We start from the raw sequence: 27517 nt of genomic DNA, 5'->3' as shown, positions 1-27517 counted from the left end.
AATCAAGGAAACAATGATTATTACTGAATATGATTGTGTGGTTAGAAGAGGATCTTAGGTGTGGAATATGCTAGAATCGCCTCTGTGTGGAGGTGGTGGCCAAGCAGCTTCACTGAAGTGGGGATGATCAGATAGGGAAGGCAAATGGTCATGCAAAAGACAGCAAGGAGATTTGCTGGATGGTGTCCTATTGCAGGGCAGGGCTGGCCTCAGGACCAAGGACAGATCAGCATGCCTGGGGGAAAGCTGAGTCCTGCAAAGATTGCAGTTAGCAGGGTGGGTTTGAGGGACAGCCTGGGAGGGTCTATTCCCTTAGCTTCTGCTGACTGTTAAGTAGGAATCCAGATGCCCAGCACAGGGATGGGGAGGAAGTGGCAGGGACTTGAGGAGAGAGGAAAAGGATTCTAGGAGGAGGGAGGCTGAGAGGACCAGGAAAATGTGGTAGTGGGTCCCCTGGGGATCCAGTCATTCACTGACGGTGAAAGCAGATGTCCAGATGCCCAGGCTGTAGTCCCAGTGCTTCCACCGCTGTGCCTTGAGCAAGTTCCTGACCGGCTGAGCCTCAGTTTCCTCATCTGTTGGAGAGCAATTAGAACCTGATCATAACTCTTTTCCGGGGATCAAGTGAGGTTGGTAAAGCCACTACACAGGCTGTATTAGTTCACCCACATGAAATTTGCTTATGTTTTCCCCCCCTTTAGGTGATGCACAAGTGGGCTGCTCAGATGATGGGGCCATAGAAAATTTACCTTTGATTTGTTGCTTCTGTAAGTGGGCTCCTCGGCCCCACCACCTTCCCCCAGACCCTCTGCGTTGATATAGAAATGTCAACGTGTACTCCCCACGGCCCACAAGAATGTCACCTATCCCTCCTTCCAAACAGATAAGCCCTTCAGTCCACTGCCTTGCCCAGCACCAGCTCACCTCATGGCTGGCCAGCAGCTGGGCCCTACTGCTGGGTGCCAAAATGTCATCCCAGCCCAGCTTCTCTGACCGGCCCACAATATGACATGGTAGATTCGGGAATGGGCTTGGGGTATGTTCTCATCCCAACTCAGCCTCTCGTTATTAGCTGGATGACTTAGGGCACATTACTCAACCTTTCTAATGTGTGTCATTGGGCACGATACCCACCCTCTTGGCTTTAGTTACTTCCTCGAAAAACAGGATAACTAATTGCCGTACCTCAGCAGGACCCATTACAGTGATTCTGTGAAATCATGTATGCAAAGAACTTAATATGGCACCTGGCACACAGTGACCAGTAGAGGGTAGTAGGTTTCTTTTTTAATTCAAAAATTTTTGAATTTTAATTGTGGTAAAATCATACAGCATACAATTTACTATCTTAATCATTTTTAAGTATACAGTTAAATAGCACTGAGTACATTCACATTTTGTCAGCAGAGCTCTAGAACTCTTTTTGTCTCTCAAAACTGAACCTCTGTACCCAGTAAATAAAAACTGCCCACTTCCCCGTATCCCAGCCTCTGGCAACCACCATTGTACTTAATGTTTCTTTGAGTTTTATTATCCTAGATACTCCATGTGGGTAAAATTGTAATATTTCCAGAATATCTCACCTGGCTTTAGTGCATCTGCATATCAATAGGTGTTCCTCAGGGGTGTAAAAAGGTTTATCTCCATATCAGTGGTTAATTACCTGGGCAACTGAAGGCTTATCTAAACCTGAGAGGTTAGCGGGAGGTCCTTGCTTGCTTCTGCCCAAGTAGGGCAGATTTCAGTTTTAGAGGTATTTTGCCCCAGAATTCCCTCTCCCTGGAGTTACACTCCATACAAGTGGAATCACACAGTATTTGTCATACTGTGACTGTCTTAGTTCACTTAGCATAATGTCCTCCAGATTCATCCATGTTGTAGCACTTGCAAGGATTTCCTTCTTATTTAAGACTGAATAATACTACACTGTATGTATAGACCTCATCTTGTTTATCCATTCATCCATCGACAGACAGTTGCATTGCTTCCATCTCTTGACTATTGTAAATAATACTGCAGTGAACATGGGTGTACAAATATATTTTGAGAACATGCTTTCAATTCTTTTGGATATATACCCAGAAATAGGATTGCTAGATCATGTGGTAATTCTATTTTTAATTTTATGAAGAACCTCCATCCTGATTTCCAGTGGCTACACCATTTTACATTCCCACCAAGGGTCCCAATTTCTCCCCATCCTCACCAACACTTGTTATTTTCTGCTTTGTTTTGCTTTATGTTCATTTTTGTTTTCATTCTCATACTAACCATCCTAATGGGTGTGAGGCCATAGCTCACTGAAGTTTTGATTTGCATTAATTTCCCTGCTGATCAGCAATGTTCAGCATCTTTCCATACACTCGTTGGCCATTTATATATCTTCTTTGGAGAAACATCTATTTAAGTCCTTTGCCCAGTTTTCAATCTGATTGTTTTAGTTGTTCAGTTATAAGAGTTCTTTATATATTCTGAATACTTAACTGTTATCAGATATATGATTTACAAATATTTTCTCCCATTCCATAGGTTGTTTTTGCACTCTGTTGATTTTTCCTTTGCTGTGCAGAAGTTTTGAAGTTTGATATGGTCCTAATTGTCAATTTTCTGCTTTTGTTCTGTGCTTTTGGTGTCAGGTCCAAGAAAACATTGCCCAATCTGATGTCGTGAACCTTTTCTCCTTTGTTTTCTTTTAGGAGTTTTATGGTTTCAGGTCTTATGTTTAGGCCTTTAGGTCTTAGTTATTATTCATATTATTATCATTATTACTTCTGCTAATGCAACCCACAAAAGTTTCCTGCCACTAGTGTGGAAAATTGAGAGCTTATTGTCAAGCACTTTTATCTAAATAAAAACTGATTGTGCTGACTCGCATGTAAATCTCTCTACTAACCTCCCTAGCAGGAATATAAAAAGAAGTAGAAAGATGTGATCCTTTCTCTCAAATAAGGTCTAGTCCACAAGGTAAAGTACTAGCCTTGGGTCCTCACAGTGCCCGCTCTTTGTTCACTGGCAGGGTCTGCTCTTGCTGGGGTGCAATCACTAATTCCATTTGCAGTTGTTACTAATGCCTCATCCCAGCTGGGCTTCCTCCACAGTCATTTTGTGCAAAACACAGAGGTGCCTTATTACCACTGTAGCCTTAGCAATTAAGAGGACATTTCTATCAGGCACTTGAGCAAAATGAAAGGCTCTGAAGAAGACACACAAATTACAGATGTTCCTAATGCCAGATCAGGCCTCACCTTTCAGGAACACTTAATGATGGCAGAGAAGGGCCATTGGTTTCAGCTCAGTGTGTGCAGTCTTTATTTCCATTGTCACTGGCAATGCAAAACACTTCCTTTTCAGCTCAGAAGTCCCACTGCTGCAAAGATAGCCCCAGGCACTTCTCTCTGGTGATCTCTGGGGTCCACGTAAGACTAGCGAGACCACAGCAGCTTGACTACCTGGCTATTGCGGGTAGAAATCCAGCCTGATTTTCCCTCCCCACTGGATCTCAGTTTTAGGGCCTCACTCTTTGCCATCCCCTTAATGGCCTGGGCTTTTCCATACAGGGTGGATGTGCTCCTTACGTCGTAGACTAGAAACTGTTCAGACCTAAGCGGATCCAAATCCAGGAAGGAGGCAGCCTTCCGGTCTGGCTCACCTCAGTAGGCACACTCAGGAGGCGGCACCCACAGAGAGTGCCTGAGCCAAGACGGACCCCGGAGGCCAGCTGGGGGCTTCCCAGGCACCCAGGTCTCCCCCAGATGGAAGGCCTGTGGCAGGTTACAGCTGCCAGGGCACTTAGAGGCCACCTCCTCCAGGAGCAATTCCTGAGTGTCCCAGGGCTCTTGTCGGCCTCTCAGGCTGCTGCATGGCCCCTGTACACTGCATGTGTTCTAACCACCCACTCACTGACTGCTTGGCCTCCTGCAGGACCTGTAACTTCCTGAAGACTGGGCTAGTGTTTCTCTCATGTCCTAGTACAGCATCTACCACGTGGCAGACCCGCTACATCAGCAGGCCAACCAACTAATCCTCTTGTTTCCTCCTTATCCCCGTTTGTCTAGGCAGTGTCTCTCCCACCCGGGCGGTAAGTGCTAGGAAGGCAGGACTCGCTTTGCTCAGTGCTGAATGCCCAGTGCTAAGCGTGCCTGTGGTCCAGCTGTGTTAGGTGAATGCACGGGTGCATGGATAGATGTGTGACCCGAATGTCCCACCCATCCCCATCAACAAACACTCCGGGATATCTGTCATTGTCCGACTGTCCCCTCCTTAGCCCCTTTCTCACCTTGGACCACCTTCTTCATACCTGGGATGGGGGAGCGTTCACCACTATACTAATCAGGGTTCTCCAGAGAAACAGAACAAATAGGACAGATAGAGGAATTGAGTTTAAGGAATTGGCTCACATGATAGTGGGGCTGGTAAGTCTCAGTTTTACAAAGCATGGTGGCAGGCTGGAGAACCCAGTAAGAGCTGATGCTGCAGCCTAAGTCTGAGGGCAGTCTGGAGGCACAACTCCTTCTTGCTCAAGAAAGTCAGTCTTATTCTCTTAAGGCCATCTCCTGATTGGATGAGGCCCACCCACATTATGGAGAGTAATGTGCTTTCCTCGCAGTCTACTGAATTAAATGTTAATCTCATCCAAAAAATACCTTCACAGAGACATCTAGAATAACATTCAACCAATATCTGGGTAATATGGCCTAGTCAGGTTGACACAAGATTCACCATCACATCCACTTTGGTGAAGTGGAGGGAAGACCTGCCCACCCAGTCTACCCATCCTTATACTGACCTGTATTACTTGTATTTACCAATCCTCACCCCAGAGAAGGAGGGCCAAGTGGGCTCCCCATTTTCCTTATTTTCACAAATTTCTTATGCAAACTCCCTGATAATCTGACCTCCAGACTTTCTCTGAGGAAAACAAACCACATTTCTTTCAAAGCCCAATGGCTGTTCCATGCATGTTTTACATTAAATGTTTGGAGAGATGCAGTCTCCCTCGCATGGTTTATATTAGCTTTCTCAAAGGTATCGGCTAAAATTATTTTGAACAAAGGCAATGGGTATTCGATTTCCCTGGGTCCTGCTGGCCTTGCCTGCCCCCCTCATTTCCTCCCCAACTTCCAGCCCTTCCGGAAACAGAGAACACACAGTCCTGGGGTGCTCCTGCGGCGCATTTACATCAGATAAGCAGAGGGACTGGAGGGCTGACTGGGAATAATGAGGCAGGAGTTATTCACTCCTTTAATTATTTCCTCAAACTGATGTGGTCACTGAGGAAAACTTTTTATTGCTGGGGGCTCACAATATACATAAAGAAGAAATGAAAGGACACGAACACGAGAAATACATCACGAGGCTTAACAGTTTTAGGAAGCCCTCTTTGGCTCCCTAATCCTGCACAGGGCGACTTTTCATTCTTACAGCTGATGCTCTGACCTGCTAGTTAGTCCCAGGCCTGTGGCCTGATTCTCCCCCAGCCTGGCCTGGTGAAGCCTTGTGGGGAGTGGGCCCCGTGTCTGTTTAGACAGCAGACTGACCCTACCTCATTCTCTGGGCACCTGTGTCCAAAACTTGCCCTGAGAGGTGGCCTCAGCATTTTGTCTTCACCCTTCCAGTGAGCTCAGGCACAGGTTTGATCGCCCCTCCATGCAGGTAAGTGAGTAACTGCGGTTCCAGCAGGTGGAGTGCTTTGACCAGGGTGCCCAGGAGGGCAGGGGCAGCGCAAGGCTGGAGACGGACTGGCTGACACCAGATCCCTGTGTTTCCACCAGCCAGAGGCAGAGGATGTCCTTCCAGCCTCACGTGCTTCTCTTTCTTCTCTCTCACACCCCTAGTCTCAGGGCCTGGAATTCTCTAGTTCCTTCCCTTCTGCCCAGCACCATTTTATTTCAGAAAGGATTAATAAGTAATGAATATGAATTAATGAACTAATGAGGTGTGAATAACTGACATTTATCATGTATTCTTTATCCCCCGGCTAAGTGCATTAGGAGCTTGGCCAAGAATATTAGAGTTCTGGGCAAGCCATGGGTTTCATATCTATTTCATGTGAAATTTTGTCTGAAATGTAAGTACAATTATCATATAAAAATTTCAAATAAAATATATGATTTCCATGCTGCCAATCTCATTGAAACCCAGCATGTGAGCTAGAGAAGGTTGTGTTTGGGTGTTGTTTGGGACACAAAGGACTCTTCCTTGATGCTCTAGCATCATCCTGTAAGAGGCTTTGCTTATGAACGTGTCTGTGAGCTATTTGCTGGGGGGATGCAGTCCTGCTGCAGAGGTCAGGGATCTATTGCCTCTGAGTTCAAGACAGTAAGGCTGCCTTGTTTGTTTCTGTATGTCCAGGGGGTCTCCCATATCAAAGTGGCTCAAGCAACTCTTAAATTAATGAACACCCTCATTTGTTCCTTTCACACCTAGTTGTTGAGTAGCTACTATATGGTGGACATTCTGCTATGGGCTGCAGCTACAGACATGAAAACATCAAAGTAATTCCTGCCCTAAGGGAGCAGGCCTCAAGAAAGCAGACACAAATCAGATTGCACTACATGGGAGTGGGGAGGAGAGGGTGTTGTGGGGGTATATGGTAGGTGACCCATCCCTGCCTAGAGGTTCTGTGAGGGAGGGACATTGAAGCTGAGATCTAAGGAGTAAAAAGAACCAGCCCTGTAAGGCCAGGGCAGGGCAAGGTTGGGTGGGCAGGGCAAGTAAAGAGCTTCAGGGAAAGAGAATAGTTTGTGCAAAGGGCTGGAGGTAGCTGATAGCTGCCTAAGATACTACATGTGACTAGAGCATGTTGCCAGGAGGAGAGGGAAGAGAGGGCCTGGAGAGTTGGTCCACGGCCAGATCATGAAAGGTCTTTTCTATAGTGTTTTTCAAACTTGCCTTCACTACAACCCACAGTAAGAAATGCATCTTAGGTCATAATTCAGCACACACATGTGTGTAAAACAATAGTCATGAATGATACCCTTACTATGCACAAAGTGCTCTATTTCTGTTGTATGCTGTTCTTTGTGTTTGTTTGTTTTTCAGTGCTGGTTCTGACCCAAACATTGATTTCACAACCTTCTAATGAGTCCCTCCACGCGTCCTTGTAAATCATGGTGGGCAGTTTGCACGTTATCCCAAGGTTAGTAGAAAGCCATTGATGATCTTTAGGCCAAGAGCAGCCTGGTCTGGTTTCTTCCATGGAGTGATGCTCCCACGGCAGCTGAGGGTGGCCCATCAGGGGGTAAGGAGGGCATGCCAGGGCCTCTTGGCTGCTGTGACCTGGTTGAGAGACGAGGGCACTCTAAGTGCAAGCAATGGCAGCGTGGGCAGAGGGAAGTGGGTTGATTTTTGAGATTCTTAGGGCCAGGAATAGATGATTAGCTGGAGGCATGCAGGGAGGGGAAGCTAAGGATGACTCCAGGATTCTGCTTTGGCGGCTAGAAGGACAGTGGTGCTCGTGGTTAAGACTGGGAGCCATGGGGAGGCCCATCGGGAGGTGAGGATGCTGAGTTTCAATTGGCTATTTTGGGTGTGAGATATGCAAGAGTTAATGTTCCATAGACTTTGGAACTCAAGAAAGAGTGCTGGATTGGGGCTGTGGAATTGGACTAAGCAGGTATTTGTGGGTGTGTGGACCCTTGGAAGAGAAGCAATCTCTTAGGGAGAATGTGTGAGCAAAGCAAAACAGGCCCTGGGACCTTCACGGGTCCTTTTCGGAATGCTCTGTCTCCAAGTAAGAACCAAGTTCATCGTCTGTACACCCCAGACATTTGGATCACGTTACTCAGAGGAGGTTAACACAGAACAGGTGTGTGGCTTTGAGCTGATTGTTAAACATCATCTCAAGAAGCCTGGACTGAGCCTCCATTATGGCAAAGGAACCCCTTGCTCCTGGCTGATTGTTGGGGAGCCCACATAGGAATTGCTAACCTGGGGGCTGGCTCACCCTGTGGCTTGGCCATTGTACTTCAGATGTTTTCCATCCTGGCTGCTTTTGAACTAAATGTGTTCCTCATGCTGGAGAAGATGTGTGTTTGATGCTATTAGAAACCTGAACAACAAAAATATGTTGGAAATTATTAGAAGTTGGAGCAGCTGCTATTGGAATATTTTGGCCCTAGGTTTAGATTAGTAAGTCAGCTCTCTTGATAAGGAGTAGTATTAAATTCCAGCCCCTTGATTTAGCAAAGGATTTGGCTGCTGTCTAGGAAATGGCCTGAACTAGCAGGTTCTCTCTCCCTGAACATGTATTCATCTCACTATCTGTTTTCCACTCCTGCCCATCACACTTATGTATCTTGGGTTCAAAGCAGAAATGGTATAAAACTGAGACAGAAAAAATGCTACCCATTTTTAAAAATTGATCTTTTTTCTTATTAGAAAAAATAAGTTGTTGCCTGTAGAAAGCTTAGAACATATAAATTAGCAATGGAAGAAAAGTAAAATAATTCACCCAGGCAGTAAATGTTTACTGAGCAGTTATTACGTTCCAGAAACTATGAAAGGTGCTGGAGATACAATACTGACCCAGAGTGGCAGAATCTCTGCCTTTTCAGATGTGTGATAAGTGCTAAGAAGCAGGGGCAGGATGGGGGCATGAACTGTCAGGGGGATGGTTGTTAGGACTGACTGCAGATCTGACGGGCAGGGAGGGGTCCACTGAGAAGGTGAGTTTTAATGAAAGTGGGGGAAGGAGGCATGAGGATGGTGAGGGCAAGATCTTTCGGGACAGAAGGAAAAACAAGTGCAAAGGCTGAGGCAGAAGCAGCCCCATTTGTCAGAGGCACAGCGAGGAAGTCAGTGTGGAGCTGCAGAGTGAGGGAGCCAGGCCAAGGGGAGACGGGGTCCTACACGGAACTGGGGCTGCGGGCAAACCGTCTTGGGCTTTCTAGATTAAGGACCAAGCTTCGCTTTCACTCTTATTTCACAATAAATTTGGAGCGGTGGAGAAATTGAAGCACAAAAGTAATGTGATCTGACTTACACTTTCCTGGAAGCCCCGGACAGCTCTGTGAAGAAAAGGCAGGGAGCTTGCCGGACAGCACCATTGCAAATGGTCTTTGTTTTTAATGCATGCATTTATAATGAAGGATCAAAGTCCACCATCTCTTCTTTAACCTTCTTTTTTCACTTGGTATCTCATGAACAGCTTCCCTGCCATTGAATACTTGTCTACAGTGTTATTTTTGATACCTAACAGAGTTCTGCTTTAGGACATTACACAGCAAAGCAGGAATAAAAGCCAGCCTGTGCCTAGCTCTCACCATGACCTTGGTGCTGCTGTGTTCCTCCCAAGAGCAGGACAAGACAGGGAATCATTTTGCCTATTTTCAGGTGAGGAAATGGAGGGCCAGGAACTTACCCAAGTTCAGAAAGACTCACAAAGGGCAGGGTCAATATTTAACCCAAGTGCTGAAATCCCAGGTCCCAGGGTCCCCCTGGTCCCCAACCGCCTTACTATCACTGAACTTAAAATCAATTTCTGCCCTTTAGGAGTAACATTGCCATAAGCATCCTTGTGGCTAAATCTTTGCATATATCAGTAATTGTTTCCCTAGAACCAATTCCTGGAGGTGGTATTTCTAAGTCAATACCTTTAAGGTGACAATAAACTAGATTTGTTTTGTAAATTAAACAAGTATGAATAAATCATCCCAGATGCTCAGAGGAACTATACGCATTATTGAATACAATGGATGATAGTTTAAAAGTAATAATTATCATTGGTGACTCCCTATATATACAGTTTCTCCAGAGCAAGAACTGTACCTTAGCAGGCATTTCTCTAAATGCAGCTTTTTGATCCAGGTGTGCCAGAACAGATTGGTGACAGGGCTCTTCAGCAGATGTCCATACCAGATCCTGTGTCCTGGAGATCCAGGCAGGAATTTCCTGAGTAGCTATATTACAGGATGCTGGTGAGCTATGAAGGTGGGGGTTGTGACATCCTTGGTGTCCCCCAACCCAGGGATAAAAGGATAGACAGCCTTAGAGTTAGATGGAAGGTCCTTCCATCTCAGCCATTTATAAGCAAAAAGCACAAATAGCAGCATTAGTTTTGCAGCGGGCCAATCAAGTGGTGCAGCCACGCTCCTTCCCCTGGACCCACACTCAGCATCTCCACACCCAGCCACCAGAGCTCTGAGCTGTGTCTGTGCATATCTGTGCTTTATCTCAATGGATTCTGTGCATCTGTTAGCAGGATGTGTCCTGAGGTATCAGAAACGCCTAACAGAAGTTAGCTTTTGTGTCCTGAAGGCTCAAAAATGTTGCCATATAAATCAGTGGTAATTCCTTCTTCATTTTATACTATTTCAGCTTATGAAAGGCTTCATAGGAACACTCCACTTTCAGGTAGCAGAGAAAACCATAATTGAAAATTACTGTCAGTAGATCGTAAAAGTTCTCATAATAAGAAAAATTAATTGTAACTATGGGTGATAATGGATATTAACTAGACTTACTACAAGGACCATTTCACAATACATACAAATAAGAATAATTATGCCATACAGCTAAAACTAATATAATGTTGTACATGAATTGAATCTCTATAAATAAATACATAAACAGCACACAATTTGTTCCATGCCTCCCCTCACTCTAGTGTGCTTTCTGCTTTCCTCCTGATTGGCTCAAGGTAGTACAGGAGAGCAAATGTTTTGCTAAAACTTCAGAAACAAAAAGCTTATTAGTAATTGTGGCAAACACAGAAGCGTGAGTCGCAAACAGGGTGACCATACATTTCAAGACATAACCTTAAGACTGATATATTTCAAAAAGCTTTATTTGCACTTCTTTTCTTTCTTTTTAATTTAAATGCTTCTCAGTATTTCTTTCAACTACAGTCACATTAATCAGTCTTAAAATAGGCTTCAAAAGTTTGGCAGTTGGATATATATCAAATCATAGCTTGACCCAAAAGCCCATAATTTGCTCTAATACATGCTCTGGAAAAAGTTATAGAAAAACTCATGTTGTTTTCTACTCAGTTTTGTCTAATTATTCATATCCTATAGGCAAACCAATGTACTACCACTAACTCCTTGGGTTATAGGAGAACAGAGAGTGAGTGTGTCAGGGAAAGAGAGAGACAGAGAGAAGGGTAAAAGAAACTTTTAGGAAATGAAAAGTAAAATATTACCTTGTGCTTAAAAGTAGTAACTTTCTCTAAATATTAATATTCTAGATGAGGGAGGTTTTAGGTACATTTTTCTGCATGATGAAATATCTGATGCCAAATTTAGAGTTGTTTTTCCAGTGGGGCACTTTATGATTCATAGAACTAAAGGGTACTATTTGTGTGATTTATTTCAAGGACACCCCTAGAAACTGTTATTTGAAAAGGAAAACAGTATATAATAATTCCAGAGGATTTGGGTCCAGACCAGTTTGCACAGTTAGCAGTCTGGGGATTTTGAAAATGGTCTTGGCATCTTGGTCTGCAGTAAAGAGGTCATGAGCTCTGCAGGAGTCCCTCATGCCGCCCCGTGTGGGAGGAGACTCTGGGGGGCGACCTCGGAGGAAGAGAACAGCTTGTTCTCCCCGATGGTGAGCGTTCACCGTGCAGAGCCTAGTGACTCTGCGGTAGGTTGGACTGCATCACCCAAAACGGGCGTGTCTACCCAGAACCTCAGAACGTGACCTTATTTGGGAATAAGATCATTGCAAATGTAATGTAGTAAAGACGAAATAATACTGCAGTAGGGTGGGCCCTAAACCCAATGCCTGCTGACTTTAAAGGAAGAGGAGGGGACCTACGGAGACATGGAGAAGGCCATGCAGAGACTGGAGCGATGCAGCGACAGCCAGGGTCTGCCAAGGACCAGTGGAAGGCACCGGAAGCTGCGAGAACCGAGGAAGTAGTCGTCCCTGGAGCTGTCAGAGGGAGCGTGGCTCTGCTGACAACTAGATTTCAGACTACTGGCCTCTCAGAACTGTGAGAGTATGAATTTCTATTTTTATAAGCCACCCAAACTTATGGTAGTTTGCCACAGCAGTCATATACCAGAGTCCAAAATGCCAAAGAGCCTGACATCACGCTGGGCCTCAGGTCAAGGTCAGTAGATGCTGCAAGAGAAGCGGCCCCTATGGCCTGCCCGATTGGGAGCACCAAGCCCTTAGGGACTGCAGAGCCTGGGATGAGGAGGCACAGGTGGAAGATGCCCATGGGGAGGAGGAGGAGGAACTGGTATCGTAATACCAGTGACAGCACTGGTCACTCCAGTGAGTATTTTACAGATGGCTTTCATTAATTGATTCCTTACCACTCTGGGTAAGGAATATTATTGTCCATATATTATGCAGCAGAAAAATGAGGTGGGGAGTCTAAGAGCTTTCCTCCAGTCATGCAGCCCACCCCAGCACTAACCACTGTATGGCACATCCCGAGGCTTTCCAAAGCAGCCGTGCAGTGCTAGCTCCTTCAGTAAGCGGGTAACAATAGTCTCCTCTAGGTGATGAGCTTTTAATGAGATCAATCACTGGACACCTGCCTCCAGCTGTGACTCTGGACAGTCAGGAAGGATAGCAGACCCCAGTGACTGATTCTGTCTTCCCATCATTAGCAAACAGCCACATGTCGTCTCTGCTCTAGCCTAATATGAGCCCCTTCTAGTTAGAATGTCTGGCTTAAAAGGTGATGGCATGCACAGTAGAATTCAGCACGCCGGTTCCCGTGCAGGAGGACAACCTTGTGGGTTATAATCTCCCCTGGCTCCTTTGTCAGGGTCCACACAGGTCTGTGGCTGTGCTGTGCATTACAGACTGTGTGGTGAGGCAGACCCCAGGCCATCCTTGCCTTCTCTCTTACTATCTGCTACCATCCACTGCCATCTCACTGGCTGGGGCGCTGGTTCCCAGGAACAGACTCCTCAACCCTAGCCAGAGATTCTGATCCGGGTGGTCTGAGGTTGGGCTTCAGTCTCTGCCCTTTCCACAGGCAGCCTCGGATGTTGTCTTCATGCTGCTCACCCTCAGACCACATCTGGAGAAAAACAGACTCAACTATGAGTTCCTAAAAGGCAGAGCTCACCATTGAATCCTTACCCCTGCTCCAGGGAACTGCTCGCTAAATATTTGTGAAAAAAATGAATAAATTAATTTGTTGCCCAGGGTTTTACAAATTTGACCAAAGTCAGGCTTTTACAACCAAGTTCCTTTTTTTTTTTTTGACATGACAGAAGAAGAAAATGGCATAGTGTGTAGTTCATTGGTCTCCTACCAATATCTGCTGAGCACTTGCTAACATGCACGCTGATAGAATATACATAATGAATGACACATTAGAGATGGTGAGGCTTACTTTTTCAGGACATTGTGACTGGTGTGGGGACCCCAAATGTAAGGGAGAGAGGGGGCTCAGCCTCTAACCCACAAAGGCAAGTGGGAGCTCATAGCCCAGGAGCAGTGTGGGATCAGTGGGTGGAAAGTTACCGAAGGGAAACATCAGGGCGAGGGTGTTTCAGGCTAAGCCCTCCTAGCAGGGCCCTTGCTGAAGTATCAACAGAACTGGGATGGAGGAAGGGGTGGGGAAGTTGGGGGAACGGTGGAGGGTGAGGGCAGGGCTGGGGACCCTGGTCAGATATGGAGGCTGATTAGATATCCAGGGCGCGGGTTTCTTGCTAAACTGACTTAACCTGGTTCTTGCTAAAACCAGATTTTATGAGGAAGAGTGCACATGGACCCAGGAGAGAGTTTAGGAGCCTGGCGAACATTTGGTCAAGCCAAGATTCTGTCAGTAGTAAAACACATAGTTTTTTCTCATTCTAACATCTCTGAAACTGGGATGTGTCCTACAGCCACAGTTTTGGCCAAGGTGCTTTTCATCTGTGCCATTACCGGGTGTGGGGGGTAATGTCCCCGTGGTTCATGTTGTTATCACTCCACTTTACAGTTACATAATAAGCATCACTGGTGTTACCGTTTAAACTGTTTTCAGAAAGATTACACACTAATTCTGTGCGGAAATAGAAAATCACACACACACAAAGGTACAAACAAACAGCACAGTGGGGGGTGTGGCTCATATTAATAAAGCAATAATTTGTCATTCAAGGAATGACTACAATTCTAACATTTTCTTGCAAACACAAAAACCAAATGCTTTATGGGACATAAGAAAGGAAGAAACCCCACAATGATTGTTTTGTATTCTTTATAATATCAGCCAGGGGCAGCCATAAGAGGAGACAGAGGAGAGGCTCAGGAAAACAAAGTTTATTATCCTCACAGGCCCCGGAGACAGGAGGCAGGGCATGCTACGCGGGGAGGCAGACAGGAGAGAGCAGAAGGGCTGGCCACGCCTTTATTGGGGTTTCCCAGGAAGGAAGGCAGGACCGGGTGCACATCACAGGATTGGCTAGCAGGAATAACTGGCAGGCTTGGGCCATAGGGCTGGTCTCTAGTTGCCTGGTACCTGGCCCAAGGCCGTGGAAGGCAGATGGATACTGCCAGCTGGGCTGCATGGGACAGAGAGAGGAGGTCAGGTCCTGGACTGGTTAGTTTGCGTATCAAGGGCTGTGCCTGGCTGGCCCTTTGCTCTCTCTAGCACCCTGCTAGCCCTGGGAGGGGCAGTTTCTCTCCAGCCAGACAGGTTTCTTAAAATGACAAAACATGACAATACACAGAAAATTTTAAATATTTTCAATATACAGATAGAGTTGGGTTATGTTTCATTATGAAGCAAAAAAATGAGAAAAATTAAAACCGCCATCATACACCAAAGTGATATAATTGCCAAATGCCTCTGAACAGGTGAAGGAAATGCTGAGCAATGAGAGCCCCTGGGGCGGGCTCCCGCCGGGCCGGGGTGGTGCTACCAGGCTGTGGGGGGGTACCTGGCAGCATTTTTATTTTCTCAGTGATTGTGAAATAATCACACATCCCAAATCAATGGCCCTTAGAGTCAGTGAAGGACAAAATGTATATGTTTCACATACTTTCTCTCATTTAATTCTTACAAGCTGAAACATTAGGTAATATTACACCAGTAATGTAGCCGACTCCAGAAAATGTGAATACTTTGGGCAACTGACCAATGGCCTCCAGAAACATCAAATGCTCGGTGTGACTGACTTGAGGTCGCCGCCCCTTAGACTCCTACCTCCTCCACCAAGTCACTCTCTGGTATTTTGGACCCTTGCCTCACAGGAGACGCTGCATTTCTTTCCAACCTATCACTCAAGCAGGAACACATTCAACTGGGCATTTGCTGTTACAGGCATTCAATAGAGGAAGCAATCAAAGGTCCCCTTTGTATTCATTGATGGCCTATGTTTATGTAACAGCAGAACAGCCATATGCAGGCTGGCCCATTTGCAGTTTTCCACGGTAAGTTTATGTAGTCCTTGATTCAAAACTTACAGGTTGACAAATCATTTTTTACATGTTGTAATCTGAGAATTCAGTGAACACTTACCTAAAGAGTTAAGAGCTTCATTTTAATATACAACTCCAGAGAGTTAAAGTGAACTTTGTTCCCCCTTAGACTTTATGTTCTCTATGTAATGAGCCAAACCAAACTCTTCCATGGTTTTCTTTGAAATAGACCCTCTTAGCTCATGAACAGTGGGCAAGGTCATGGACAAATTGGCTCCTTTCACAATATGTGCCGTAAGTACCACTGGGCTGCCCCAGAGAACAGTGGGCTCAAACCTCCAAGACACAGGTCTGACGCCCCTTGAGATTCTGAAGTCATGCTTTCTGCCAGCTGGAGGGTTCTCACCCGCTACCAGAGAAAAATCGCCAAGTTCCAACCAACTTGAGAGAACTTGGAAAGGGTGGTGTGGGAGCCAAGTTCCAACCTCACTATGTACATTCTCTGTGACCTTACGGAATTACAAGCACAAGGAACCGGGGTCACAAGTGTTCTGCGAATCATATGCCACACATGTAAAACTGACTTTATTCAGAAGCTAAACCCTCAGGGCAGCAACCCCAGGGACCCCCTCACTACGATGGACTCAGACTGCCCCCAAACCTAGCATGTGGAGTCATTGGGACAGAACCTGCCCTTTGCCCTCGTAAAGCTCCTCCCACCCTGGCCTAGTGCCTCGTGCTTTGCCCAGTGCCGTGGGAACGTTCAGTCCTGACAGCAGCACGGTGACGCAGGTACAGAAGAAGAATCCAAGGCTGAACAGCTGGGACTCTCCGCCGGCTTATGAGGCTGCAAAGCAGCAGATCCAGGACCACAGCCTGGATCCTCTGGGCCTTGCCTCATTGCCCAAGCGCCCAGTGCCTCCTGTGTTCCGTTTGTGCACTGTGACTTCATGCGAGCTCGTGGTGCTCTGATGGAGGCGTGCATAAGTAAACTTACCCTGCTCCCAACCCAGCTAATACCTGCTAACTCAAGGTAATGAATATCAACATGGGCCAGGGTGGAAGGACGAAACGATTTAAATGACGTTTCATCTTTTCTAGGAAGGTAGCCCCTGGGCCCAGGCAGGGGTGTGGGCGAGGGCTTCAGGAGTCAGCAGCCTTCATTAGAATTGCCAGGTTCTTGTGAGGTAATAGGGAGTCCTTTCTGGAAAATAAGTTGGAATCACTATCAAAAATTCAATTAGTTGACTGCAGACAGACGTGCAGGATCTTTTCTGAGGTAATGGGAATGCTCTAAATGCAGACTGTGGTGACAATTGTACAACATTATAAATTGACTTAAAAAATCATCAAATTATAAACTTACAACAGGCAAGTTTTATTATGTGTAAATTATGTCTCAATAAAGCTGTTAAAAACATTAAAATATCATCAAAAATCATTTTAATTGAATGCATAAATTGTGTGTGCCTTTTTTATTACAAATGAAAAGACTTTTTTAAAAAATCAGATCTAGGCTTTGTTTTTTTTTCCAGAATAGGGCCATAAAATATTAGGAAAATTGCAAAAGGTACCAAGGAAAGTTTAAAATAGGCTTTTGAGAAACACAAGTGACAGTTGGGGAGGGGTGCCTGCAGATGTGATTTTTGGAGGAACAAGCTTTTGCAAAGCAGTCTTGCTGCAGCCTGAGTACTTTGAGGCTTTTGTCTGATCTGCGTGAGCCACAGCTCTCCTGGGAGCCCCCGTGCAGGCTACTTGGGACATCACGTGTCCTACCTGGAGAAGCTCAACATTGCCAGGTCTTATTTTTTAGCATCTTGAAAAAGTGCTAAATGCCTCAGATTTCATTAAAATACCAAACGGTACCCATATTTTAATAAGCACCATATGCTTTGTGCTTCTAGCAAACTATTCATAATGTGGTTCAGGGACTTGAAAAATCCTACCTAATACGGGACACCTCTAAACTAGTTCAGAAAGGAGAGTGAGGGGTGGGGGTGGGGAGTTGGCTTTTAACAGTTAAATGCAAAAATGAAATTCTCAAGGATTCACTTGGACACTGAGGCCCTGAGTGAGTCACATACTTCAGCCTCCTCAACAGATAGGTGTAGGTATAAAGATACATACAGACAGACATTTTGTGAGTATTGGGTGGGTTATTTTGGACTTTTCAGAAGTACTTAAATATCAATTGTTCTTTCTCATAACTAGAGCAAGTATAGGCAGTTAATCCACCTGAGTCATAATCTGTATCTGTAAAATGGAATTTGTCCTCACAATGAAACCCTGGGGGCACTGAGTGGGCGTCCCAGATTCAGGGCCTCCCAGGGCAGAGGAAAGGGGGACAGAGCCTACAAACAGAAGTGATGACTGGATGCCCCCTTCCACTGGTATCATCTTAAGTAGATCATGTAATCATGGCATTAAGTTTCCTCATCTGTAAATGGGAATTAATGGCTGTGAGAAAGTAAGATTAGCACATTTCTGTAACATTTGTGTATTTTAGAGCTTTATCCCAATTCTAGTTACTTTTATTGTCTCTTTGATCAGAGCAAAATTTCAGTCTGCTTTAGACTCCATACATGCAGAGCCAGAAAAATTGGCTATTTAGATGAGTTTCCCTGCCAGTGGTATGCGGCAGTACATGTCTTGATAACTTTCCTGGGGGAAGAAAAAAGGCCTGAACAGGGACTGGATGGTGGGCACATCCCCATGCTACTTGCATCATCCATGGATCTAGCCTTAAATCATACATTTTCTACAACCAGCAGATTTTAAATTAAGGGTGAAAATAGATCTCACCCCCATTTGGTCCAGAAGCATCTGTGTGAACTCACCCATCTGGGGCACAGAATGTAATGCAGGCCAGAGGCAGCCTGGTGTCCTGCAGACTGTCTATCACTGCCCGAGGCCCTACGACACTCTGGCCCTTGCCAGTCTTACAGGGTCCTTACCTCCATTTCCCATGCTTTCCCTCTACCTGCAGCAAGACATCATTGTTCTTGCTCTGAAATACTAACTATTGCAAATATAAAAGTCTGCCTTGAGCTCCCACTTACCTCATTGAGGGACGGGTGCAGCCCAGGGACTGACCCGGACCTCCTGGATTCTAGCACAGGTCACTCTCCTGCAGTCCAGGCAAAGAAGGCTTATAAGTTTCCTGTTCTGTAAAACCGAGTCTGTGGCAGGGTTCAATGAGATACAGCATAGTTTCCACAACCGTGAACATTGAAGCCCTGGACCACTTGTTAAGGCACAGATTGCTGGGCCCCATCCCCAGTTCTGACTCTGCAGGGCTTGGTTAACCCCGAGAATCTGCATTTTTCACAGGTTCCTAGGAGATGCTGAGGCTACAGGTCCAGAGAACCACTGAGCTATGTAAAGGGTTAGCCTGGCCCATAATAAGCACACAATAAATTTAGACATTACTAAGAAAGATATTCAGTAAAGGTTTGCTTCATTGAAAAGCTTCAGAATTCTGTTCTGTTTGAAAAATCTCCCCCCTCTTGCCTGAGTTGAGGAATAAGAAATCTGGTCTTCCAGCTCACTTGTCTTAGAAGTTGAGATACGTGGCCTCACACCTGTTTCTAAACATAGCTACTTGTATTACTTCTGGCAGCTCTCATGTATTTTTTTCATTGCCAATAAAGTTATTCAAATTGAAATATACCATCTGTTTGGGAGTTTGTGTCAAAAAGACAGGTGACATGGTTGCAGGTAACGACGATGTCAAGCTGTTTCCACAGTAAACGTTCCCATCTGCCAAGACTGACTTCATGTCTTAGATTTGGCATTTGGGAACCAGGATGTTCTCTCTGGGGTAGGAATTAAAAACCCAATATCACAAACAACAATTCCTTACCTGAAGCTATATGTACAATGACTACGGAGAAAGAGGCCACCAAATTTCCCACCTTTTGGCTGGATCAGAACAAATCAGCAGCAACAGCAAATTCTATTGAACATATACATGCAAATATGTGTGTTTCTAAATCTGTGAATTGTAGATGTACCTGTGTGTAGGGAGTACCTGAGCTTTTTTAATGTTTATGTAAAATCGTTCCAGAAAAACCGCTGACTCCTTGGTGGGGCAGTGAGCAGTATTCTGAATGTTTTCGGTCCTCTCACCAGAGGGCTGAGGCCCCACCCCTGAACACACATGGGGCGGGGCCTCAACCACGTGGTCAAGGCTGGGGGTGCCTGGGGTGCACAGGACTCCCTGCAGAGCTTTCATCCGGGTGCTCTGGGAGGCTCGGGGGCACAGGCCTGTGGGAAGAGGGAGGGCCAGTGACTGCTTTGCTTGAATGGCATGGAAAGGGCTGAGGAGGTCCTCAGTCTGGGGTTTGGAGCAGTGAAGGAATTTGCAGGGGGATGGTACATCCTCCTGTCCTGTAGGAACAGCTCCTGGGCGGGTTCCTGTCTGTCCATCAGGGCACCCCCTCCACCTCACAGCCTGGCTTTCTCTCTCCAAGAAAAATCTCACTGTATGAGAAACCAAAGCGGGACAGGGGCTGTCTGGGGACAGGGAACTCCAGAGCCTGCTGCCCTCTTAAATGGAAGGAAGTGGTGAAAACGAATCTCAAAAGCTCAGCCAAATGGGCTTCAGTATTCTAGCTTTCCTGCATTTCTTTAAATGTACCATACTAAAATGCTTTTGAAAGTTAGCAAAGAAAGAGACACACAGGGACAGAGAGAGAGCTGGGGTGGGGAGGGAGGCAGGCGGGAAGCAGGGTGCTGGCATCAGGGCCCAGAAGGTGGTGCCACATCCAGTCATCACGGGAGAGCAGAGAAGATCCTTTCCCTGCCCTCACAGACCATCAAGGATCCAGACTCAGGCTTTACAGTCCGTTCTTCACCTACTAGAAGGGAGAACAGGTGTGATCTCATCGTAAAGACTTCTGGGCCTCTACTTGGGTGGTTGGGGCAGGGTGGGGGATGCTTTTCTTTTCTTTCCTCCACGCTGTTCCGCATCACAGACATGAAACCGCCTCCCTGTCACCATGATCCCAGCCAAAGCCTGGCCCTCTTTGGGAGTCTCTGGACCAAACTCTGCTCTCCAGGCCCACCTCTGCTGTGTACTTGAGGACGTGAGCTGGTCAGGACCCTCAGAGCTTCCCTTCAGCCATCCCCTGCCTGTTTCCAACTGCTGCCCAGAGGCCAGTTGGCTGGACAGCAGAGGTGCTGGCAGTCGCCAAAGGAGCTTTAGAAAACATTGCAGTAAATTCAGTGTAGGATGGTAGTGTTCCCTTTTAGCTCATGGCCAGAAGCCTCTTCTGTCCTCTGCCTGGACACAGCTGGTTGAGAACATGGTCAGTGTGCTTGTCTTCATCCACAGCACATAGCCAGGGTGCAGCTGGCCACCCTTTCCTTTGGTCACTATTATACTTCCTTTTGAGGTGCTTATTTATCTTCTAACACTTTCATGACCTCCCCGTTGCAGGGTGTCATCATTTCTGATGGGACCTGTAGTAAATACCTTGAAATGGGTCCATTCCCAGGCTGCTTGTAATCCACAGCTCAGCTCCCAACCCTCAGAGTGAAAACGCCAGAGAGGGTGAGCGCTGCTCCATACCACAAGGGCCTCAGCAGAACGTTTCTTGTTCACTTGCTGCCTTTTACTTTGATCTTTGAAGTGCTGAAGCTCCTGCTCATAAAAGTGCTGTTGATTTGGATATTAACAGCAGGACTGTGACCAAAACACCAAATTAAAGTATCTGAGACAAGTTGTTACCCAGAAGCCTGAACAATTTTAATCTGATTCAACCTCAAGACACACACATTAAAAAAAATTCCTTTCATGATTTGTTCCTTTGGTTAAGCATGAAATGATTCTCTGTAACTATTATTGCCGGGAAAACCAATCAGAGTGCAGAGAAGGGTGCAGGGCCAGCATTCCCTACCGGCTGGGACTGACATAGACACAAACGGGTGCAGACTTTACTCAGCTGTCCCTGACTCTGCTCCGAAAGGAGCTTGCTCCACGAGGCCCTCATGCATGCATCCCATGGTCCTTGCTCTTTCATCCAGGAGACAGAAATCCATGAACTTGAACCAATGCAGAATGTGAAGTTAATTTACTTATTAATACTTATTATTACTTATTAAGTTAATCACTTATTAATGCCCCTGTTTTCATTAGGCACTTTACAACTCTGGGGGCTGATAAGTGTCACCTCTGTTCACCGATAGGGTCACTACCTCTGGGAACAGAGGTATTTTTCCCACTAACACAAGCATTTGTGGTTTGCATGAGAGAGATTTCTCACTTACAAAGTGCCACACCAGATTTGGGATTGTACAACTCAGCCTGCATGAGTTTGGGTAGCTGTGCCCACCAGTGAGAGAAGAACCATAGACTGCCACACTGAGGATTGGCTGTATCTAAACTGAGGTAATAGCACCAAGATATGGCCGCCTACAGAGCCTGGAGGCTAGCCGGCCTGGTTGGAGCCCTCCTGGATTTTTACATCACCCTCATCCCTTCAATTTGACATCCAGGTTTTCCCTGCTATTCAAAAGTAGAGCATTCCTATGACACCTCTTGTAAGGTGAAATGGCATAAAGCAAGCAGAAATTAACATTAATTTATATGGGAAAAGCTTTGAGCCTTCCTAGACCCAAAAAATAACCTTAGACTTTTCTGAAACCTTAGGACACATCCTGGTAACAAAAATCAACTGACATAAAGCACAGATGCGCACAGACGCAGTTCAGAGCTCTGGTGGCTGGGTGCTCAGGTGTTGAATGGGGTTCCCAGGAAAGGAGCTCGATGGGGCTATGCTCACTTCCTGGGTGCACGCTGTCTCTTGGAATGCTGAATGCAATTTTTGCTTTTTGCCATTTTTCATAAACATGAAAATCCTGTTTGGATTTTTCTGGGTTAACCAAAACACGGACCAGTGTAGGTCTTTTCACAAAAACGAAGTGGCATAGCATGAACTTTCAAAAGTCAATGGCTACTGTATCTCTAATATTGCCCATAAGGAGCTTAGAAAAAGAGAAACCTCTTGCAAGCCCAGGAAGAAGTCAGAATTAGTAAATTGGAAAGCAGGATGAGGGCCTCCCAGGAAGAAAAGCATGAGCTAAAGTTCATTCGGAGGTACCTCTGGAAGCCTTTCGCAGTTCACATTCCCATCTAGTTTGCAAACTACCTTCACTGGTAGAACGTCCAGGAATGAAGAAACGATCTGTTTCCTTTTAATGCTTTGGTCCTGGTCCCATCATCTGTAGGTGGTTCTTCCAGCCTTGCCTGCAGCATCCAGGCTGATTCCCCCACTGATCCCCAGCCACAGCCAGTGGAGATTTTCAGGGGACAAGGTGGGGCCAGAAGCTGCCGCTGACCCTCCCTCCCTCCTGTTTGATGGCTGCTCTGCTGACTGTGACTCCTCAGCTACATCATTCTTTTTATTGACATTAATATACATTTATTTCTCAAAGGAAAAACAAATTGCTCCTGTAAAAAGAAAATCTAGTCGAATTGTTGGTTCATCAGATTCTTACATCTTCATATTTTGCTATACTTGTAGATGAATTTTAAATGAAGTATGTAACAATATATTGTTATTAATTCAAAGATTGGGGTAAGAAATTAGATAAAATGAAAGGCTGGAAATTTAGTTAAAAACAAAGAAAGGAGTAAATACTGATGGGCATGTAGAAATGCAGATTTGATTGGAAACCATCAGGAATTGAAGTAGGTTGCCCTGTGTTCCTGCTCCTTTATACACACACATATATAACTATGCTCTCCTGCTAATGTGTGCTTGCTTGCAGTAATTATCTGCCAGATTCTGTCTTAAAACTGCATGTGAATCTACAGTTATCTCAAAATATAGTTGACCAAACATTCCAGTAGCAGCATCAACTACTGTTTATTCATCAACTTGAGCTCAACATCGGGCGTCTTCTGTGTGCCAGGCACTGTTCCAGGTGCACAAGGGGGTGGATGCCACTGAGAACAGCAGAGACAAAAATTCCTGCCCTACTGGAGATGAGTTACCCAAAGCTTCATTCAGTCAGGTTGCTTATCATTCAAATTACTAAATACAGGATTTTTATGTTAATATTGATTACAAAGTATTCACTTCCTCATCCCCCACAAAGTAGGTCTGATTAGGTCTTCCCAGACTACTTGACACAGCTCATAATATTTGTGAATAGCAAGCCTTGCCCCAAATAATGAATGACTCATTCTTTCTTTCCACTCCAGTGTTTAGAATACTTGCAAAATGTAAACTGCTCTATTCAACATATGCTTGGAAAGTCTAACTCCCTTTCCCTTCCTGCTCTTTGCTCCAGGCTACAGAGGGCATCCAAGTAGGACCCTCTGGACACAGTTGGTGGTCAAAGAGAGGAAGCTGTGACCGATTAACTGAAAATCCCAGCTAGTGATCCCAAAGAAAGAGAAAGACATTTCTCCCAACCATTCCAGTGCCCTAGAGGTCCTGGACATCCTGGAAGAAGATGCAGCCTGCAGACAGAAAATGACAGCCACCAAACTGCTGAAGGGGCCCGTTCAGTCCTTTCTATCCCTGCTCCAAGTTCCACTCCATGATGGCCTGTAACCGCACAGCCATCAAGTCCTATGAATACTGGCTGCCAAATGGGAGCAACAGGTGGGACTCTGGGGCAGCCCCACCCCCTGCGCCCCTCAGGATACCCTTGGCAGTAATCATGATGCTGATGATCGTGGTGGGACTCCTCGGCAACGCTGTCGTCTGCATCATCGTGTACCAGAGGCCAGCCATGCGCTCCGCCATCAACCTGCTGCTGGCTACTCTGGCCTTCTCCGACATCATGCTGTCCTTGTGCTGCATGCCCTTTACCACTGTCACCTTGATCACCGCCCACTGGCACTTTGGTGACTCCTTCTGCCGGCTCTCAGCCATGCTGTACTGGTTCTTCGTCCTGGAGGGCGTGACCATCCTGCTTATCATCAGTGTGGACCGCTTTCTCATCATTGTGCAGCGCCAGGACAAGCTGAACCCGCAGAGGGCCAAGGTGATCATCGCTGGCTCCTGGGCACTGTCCTTCTTCATGTCAGCTCCCTCACTGGCAGGCTGGACGCTCATGGAGGTACCGGCCCGGGCACCGCAGTGTGTGCTGGGCTACACGGAGCTGCCAGCCAGCCGTGCTTATGCGGTGACGCTAGTGGCTACAGTGTTCTTTGTACCCTTCAGCATCATGCTGTGCTCCTTCCTGTGTGTCCTGCACACGGTTCGGAAGAACGCCGTCCGTGTGCACAACCAGTCCAACAGCCTGGACCTGAGACAGCTCGCCAGGGCTGGCCTGAGGCAGCCCCAATGGCAACAGCAGGTCAGCTTGGACCTGAGCTTCAAAACCAAGGCCTTCACCACCATCCTGATCCTCTTTGTGGGCTTCTCGCTCTGCTGGCTGCCGCACTCGGTCTATAGCCTCCTGGCCGTGTTCAGCCAGAGCTTCTACTGCAGCCCCTCCTTCTACACCACCAGCTCCTGCATCCTGTGGCTCAGCTACCTCAAGTCCGTCTTCAACCCCATCGTCTACTGCTGGAGAATCAAAAAATTCCGCGAGGCCTGCATCGAGCTGCTACCCCAGACCTTCCAAATCCTCCCCAAAGTGCCTGAGCGGATCCGAAGGCGAATCCGGCCGAGCACCGTCTATGTGTGCAATGAAAACCAGTCTGCAGTTTAGTTGGGGGGCTGAGGAGCAAGGAGGCCAGCTCCTGCCTGGCCCAGGACAGAGCCTGGCTGTCCTTCTGCTCTGCTTCCTGGCCCTAGAGTTGTGGTCAGTGTTTTGTGGTGGTCATTTAAGCACAAAGCTACTCATTTGTTAGCAGAGAAGCAGCGGCACCTAAGTTTGCAAGATGACTTCCTTTGTTTCTCGGTGCAGAAGGACAGTGTGGGGGACCCATGGACACTGGAAGTTAAAGCAAAATGAGATGTGCAGACATTTCCCAGAAAGGGAAGCTTGGGGCAGGGAGTGGAGTTCACTGGTGAGAGGCAGGTGGAAGGTCTGTGTACGGGGCTGTGTTCTGAAGTGAGGGCCCAGCAGGTACCTCTTGGGTGTGCATTTGTCTTGTCTGATGCCCGCATTCTTCAGAGGTGTTTATGTTTGTGGCATATGGGGAAACACATAAGGTTCTCCATACTGGTCAGAGGTGCCAAATCATCCCTCCTGTAAAACAAAATCACACCAGGAAGCAGAGTGAACACCTGTACTTTTCTGTCCCCCCAGGTGACACAGAGGCTTCAGAGGCTCAAAGCCCAGAGAATGTTCAACACAGCTCAGCTGAACTGAGGAGCCCACCCACCGCCACCCGGCTGGCCCACCAGCCCTGCGCCCTGCCTCTCCCAGTATGGGTGACATCCCTCTGCCCCTTCTCCCTCCCTCAACCCCCTCTTTGTTTTAATCGCAGCCATTCCAGTACACAGAAAAAACATACTCCTCCTCCCATTCTCCATCTTTTCAGCCAGTGTCTGCAATGGCTTCCTTTCAGTTTGAACGTCATCAGTGGGCTTTGTTTACGTGTTTCCCCTTGACACCCCGTGGCTGCCATGTCTGTAATGGCCACCTGGGCCTGGGCACTGCAGCTGCGGCAGGGGTAGATCACACAGCGCCCACCGAGCAGCCCTGCTGGCCCGTGTCCCTCCTACCTCACCCAGGTGTGCGGGGGCCCCTGGCCGCTGCTGTTGGGCTGCCACCCTTGACCTCGGTCCTCCCAGCCCAGGCAGGACTGGGGTCCCAGGACTGAGGCTACCTAAGGGGCACCTCTGCCCTTGGCCGCTACCCCCAGGGTCGCCCATTTCCATCAGAAGCTTCAGACTTTGAAGGATGACTGTCCTGAGTTAAGGGCATACCATTGGGTCCATTGAGCTCTCATTCAGATCAGAAGAGAACGGAAACTTTAGGAAGAAATTCAGAAAATTTGATTTCAAGTCTAACTCTATCTTGAACTAGTCATGGTGAAACTATGTGAAACTTGTTTGTTTCACCTCCCTTCTCTGGGCCTCAGTTTCCCCATCTGCCAAGTAAGGAAGCAGGTCTAGATATCTTCAATGTCCCTGTCATGTCTCAGACACACCAGTTCCAAATGTGTATGTTTTCTGTGCACAGTCACTGGATCCCCTGCATTGGCTTATTTATCCATGCAACGAGCATGTATTAAGTGCCTACTAGATAGAAGGCACTGTGGGAGAGAGTGATGAATGAGGCCTGTGCTGTGTCCAGAAGCAGTTGTCCCCTTCAGCTCAGGGTAATCATGACTCAAATGACTAGGAGCACAGAAGTCCGTGGCTTGTTTCTCTTCTTGTTTCTTTTTCTGGGTTGTATTACAAGGCCAGCTCCCCATTCTCATGTTCTCCTGTGGTATTGGTGACAAAGGCAGGAAAGAAAGAGAACATATTTATATTAATCTAAGCCCAGAGGAGAGTTTGTCAAGAAAATAATTGACACCTTTTCTCACCAACTGTCCCCTTCTTTCATATCCAGACACAAGAAAGAGAGAGAGTTGCAGGCAGGCAATTGGCAGGTGGTTGACTGAGGTGGGGCCTGGCCCTGCCAGGACAGGTTTTGCCTTCAGTTCCCATGAGGCAGAGTTACACGGCCTCCATGGTGTAGGGCACAGCCAGGCCACTGAGGGGACCATGCCACTGGGCGTCTCCCCTCTGGTGCATGTTTAGGGGAATGCACTTCAGGAGGCTCAAGCGAGAGAGAGAAACCACAAACTGAATGAATGAAAGTACCAAAACGTACATCCGTCACTGTTCGATGATGTGTGTTGGACAGAAATATATATGTTTCAAAGTAATAATTTTGTATATATTTTAAATAAAATATTATTGCTCTTTCAGTGTATAAGACTATGTTCTTGCCAAAGTTAGCACCAAGGCCATGATGAGTAAGCCAGAAACTTCTGTGTAATATCTCCAATGCCAAAACTGCTTCAGGAAATCTGGAAGTTTTACGAATTTCACCAAGCTGCTGTCACCAAGCAGGTGTCAGTGAGATGACAACCGGGAGACTGTTGGAACAATAGGGTCACAATTGGGGTGCCCGCACTTCTTAAAATCATGGCCCCACTGTGGCTCCAGCCAGTTCAGCTTCCCCTCTGACTTTTAGGATTCTCTCCAGCCTTGCTGAATGTTGAGACAAGGAGCCTTTAGGAAGTCTGCTTTCCCAGGATACTCTGTAAATACCGAGGTCTTGTCTCCTCTGAGGC

The 27517-nt window shown here is 46.6% G+C and overlaps 1 protein-coding gene across 2 annotated transcripts in view; it reads left to right on the top strand.

The window, feature by feature from the left end:
- GPR45 (G protein-coupled receptor 45) overlaps nucleotides 1–27141 on the top strand; it is an 80779-nt gene extending 53638 nt beyond the window's left edge. Inside the window, exons 3-4 of one of the 2 annotated variants that reach the window (XR_005032018.2) lie at nucleotides 23617–25309; nucleotides 25534–27141. Coding sequence is in view for 1 of the 2 variants with exons in the window: in XM_036921496.2 (XP_036777391.2) it covers nucleotides 23869–24990 (1122 nt within the window). In the remaining variant the exon portion in view is untranslated. Of the gene's footprint in view, nucleotides 1–23616 lie in introns of both variants that reach the window. The other variant, XM_036921496.2, reaches the window with a different exon arrangement.
- The last annotated feature ends 376 nt before the right edge of the window (nucleotides 27142–27517 follow it).

The sequence above is a fragment of the Manis pentadactyla genome, chromosome 2 (genome assembly GCF_030020395.1).
Source record: "Manis pentadactyla isolate mManPen7 chromosome 2, mManPen7.hap1, whole genome shotgun sequence".
In the NCBI taxonomy this organism is placed as follows: Eukaryota; Metazoa; Chordata; class Mammalia; order Pholidota; family Manidae; genus Manis; species Manis pentadactyla.
Note: the sequence above shows the minus strand (reverse complement) of the source record. Positions and strands in the feature narration are given on the sequence as shown.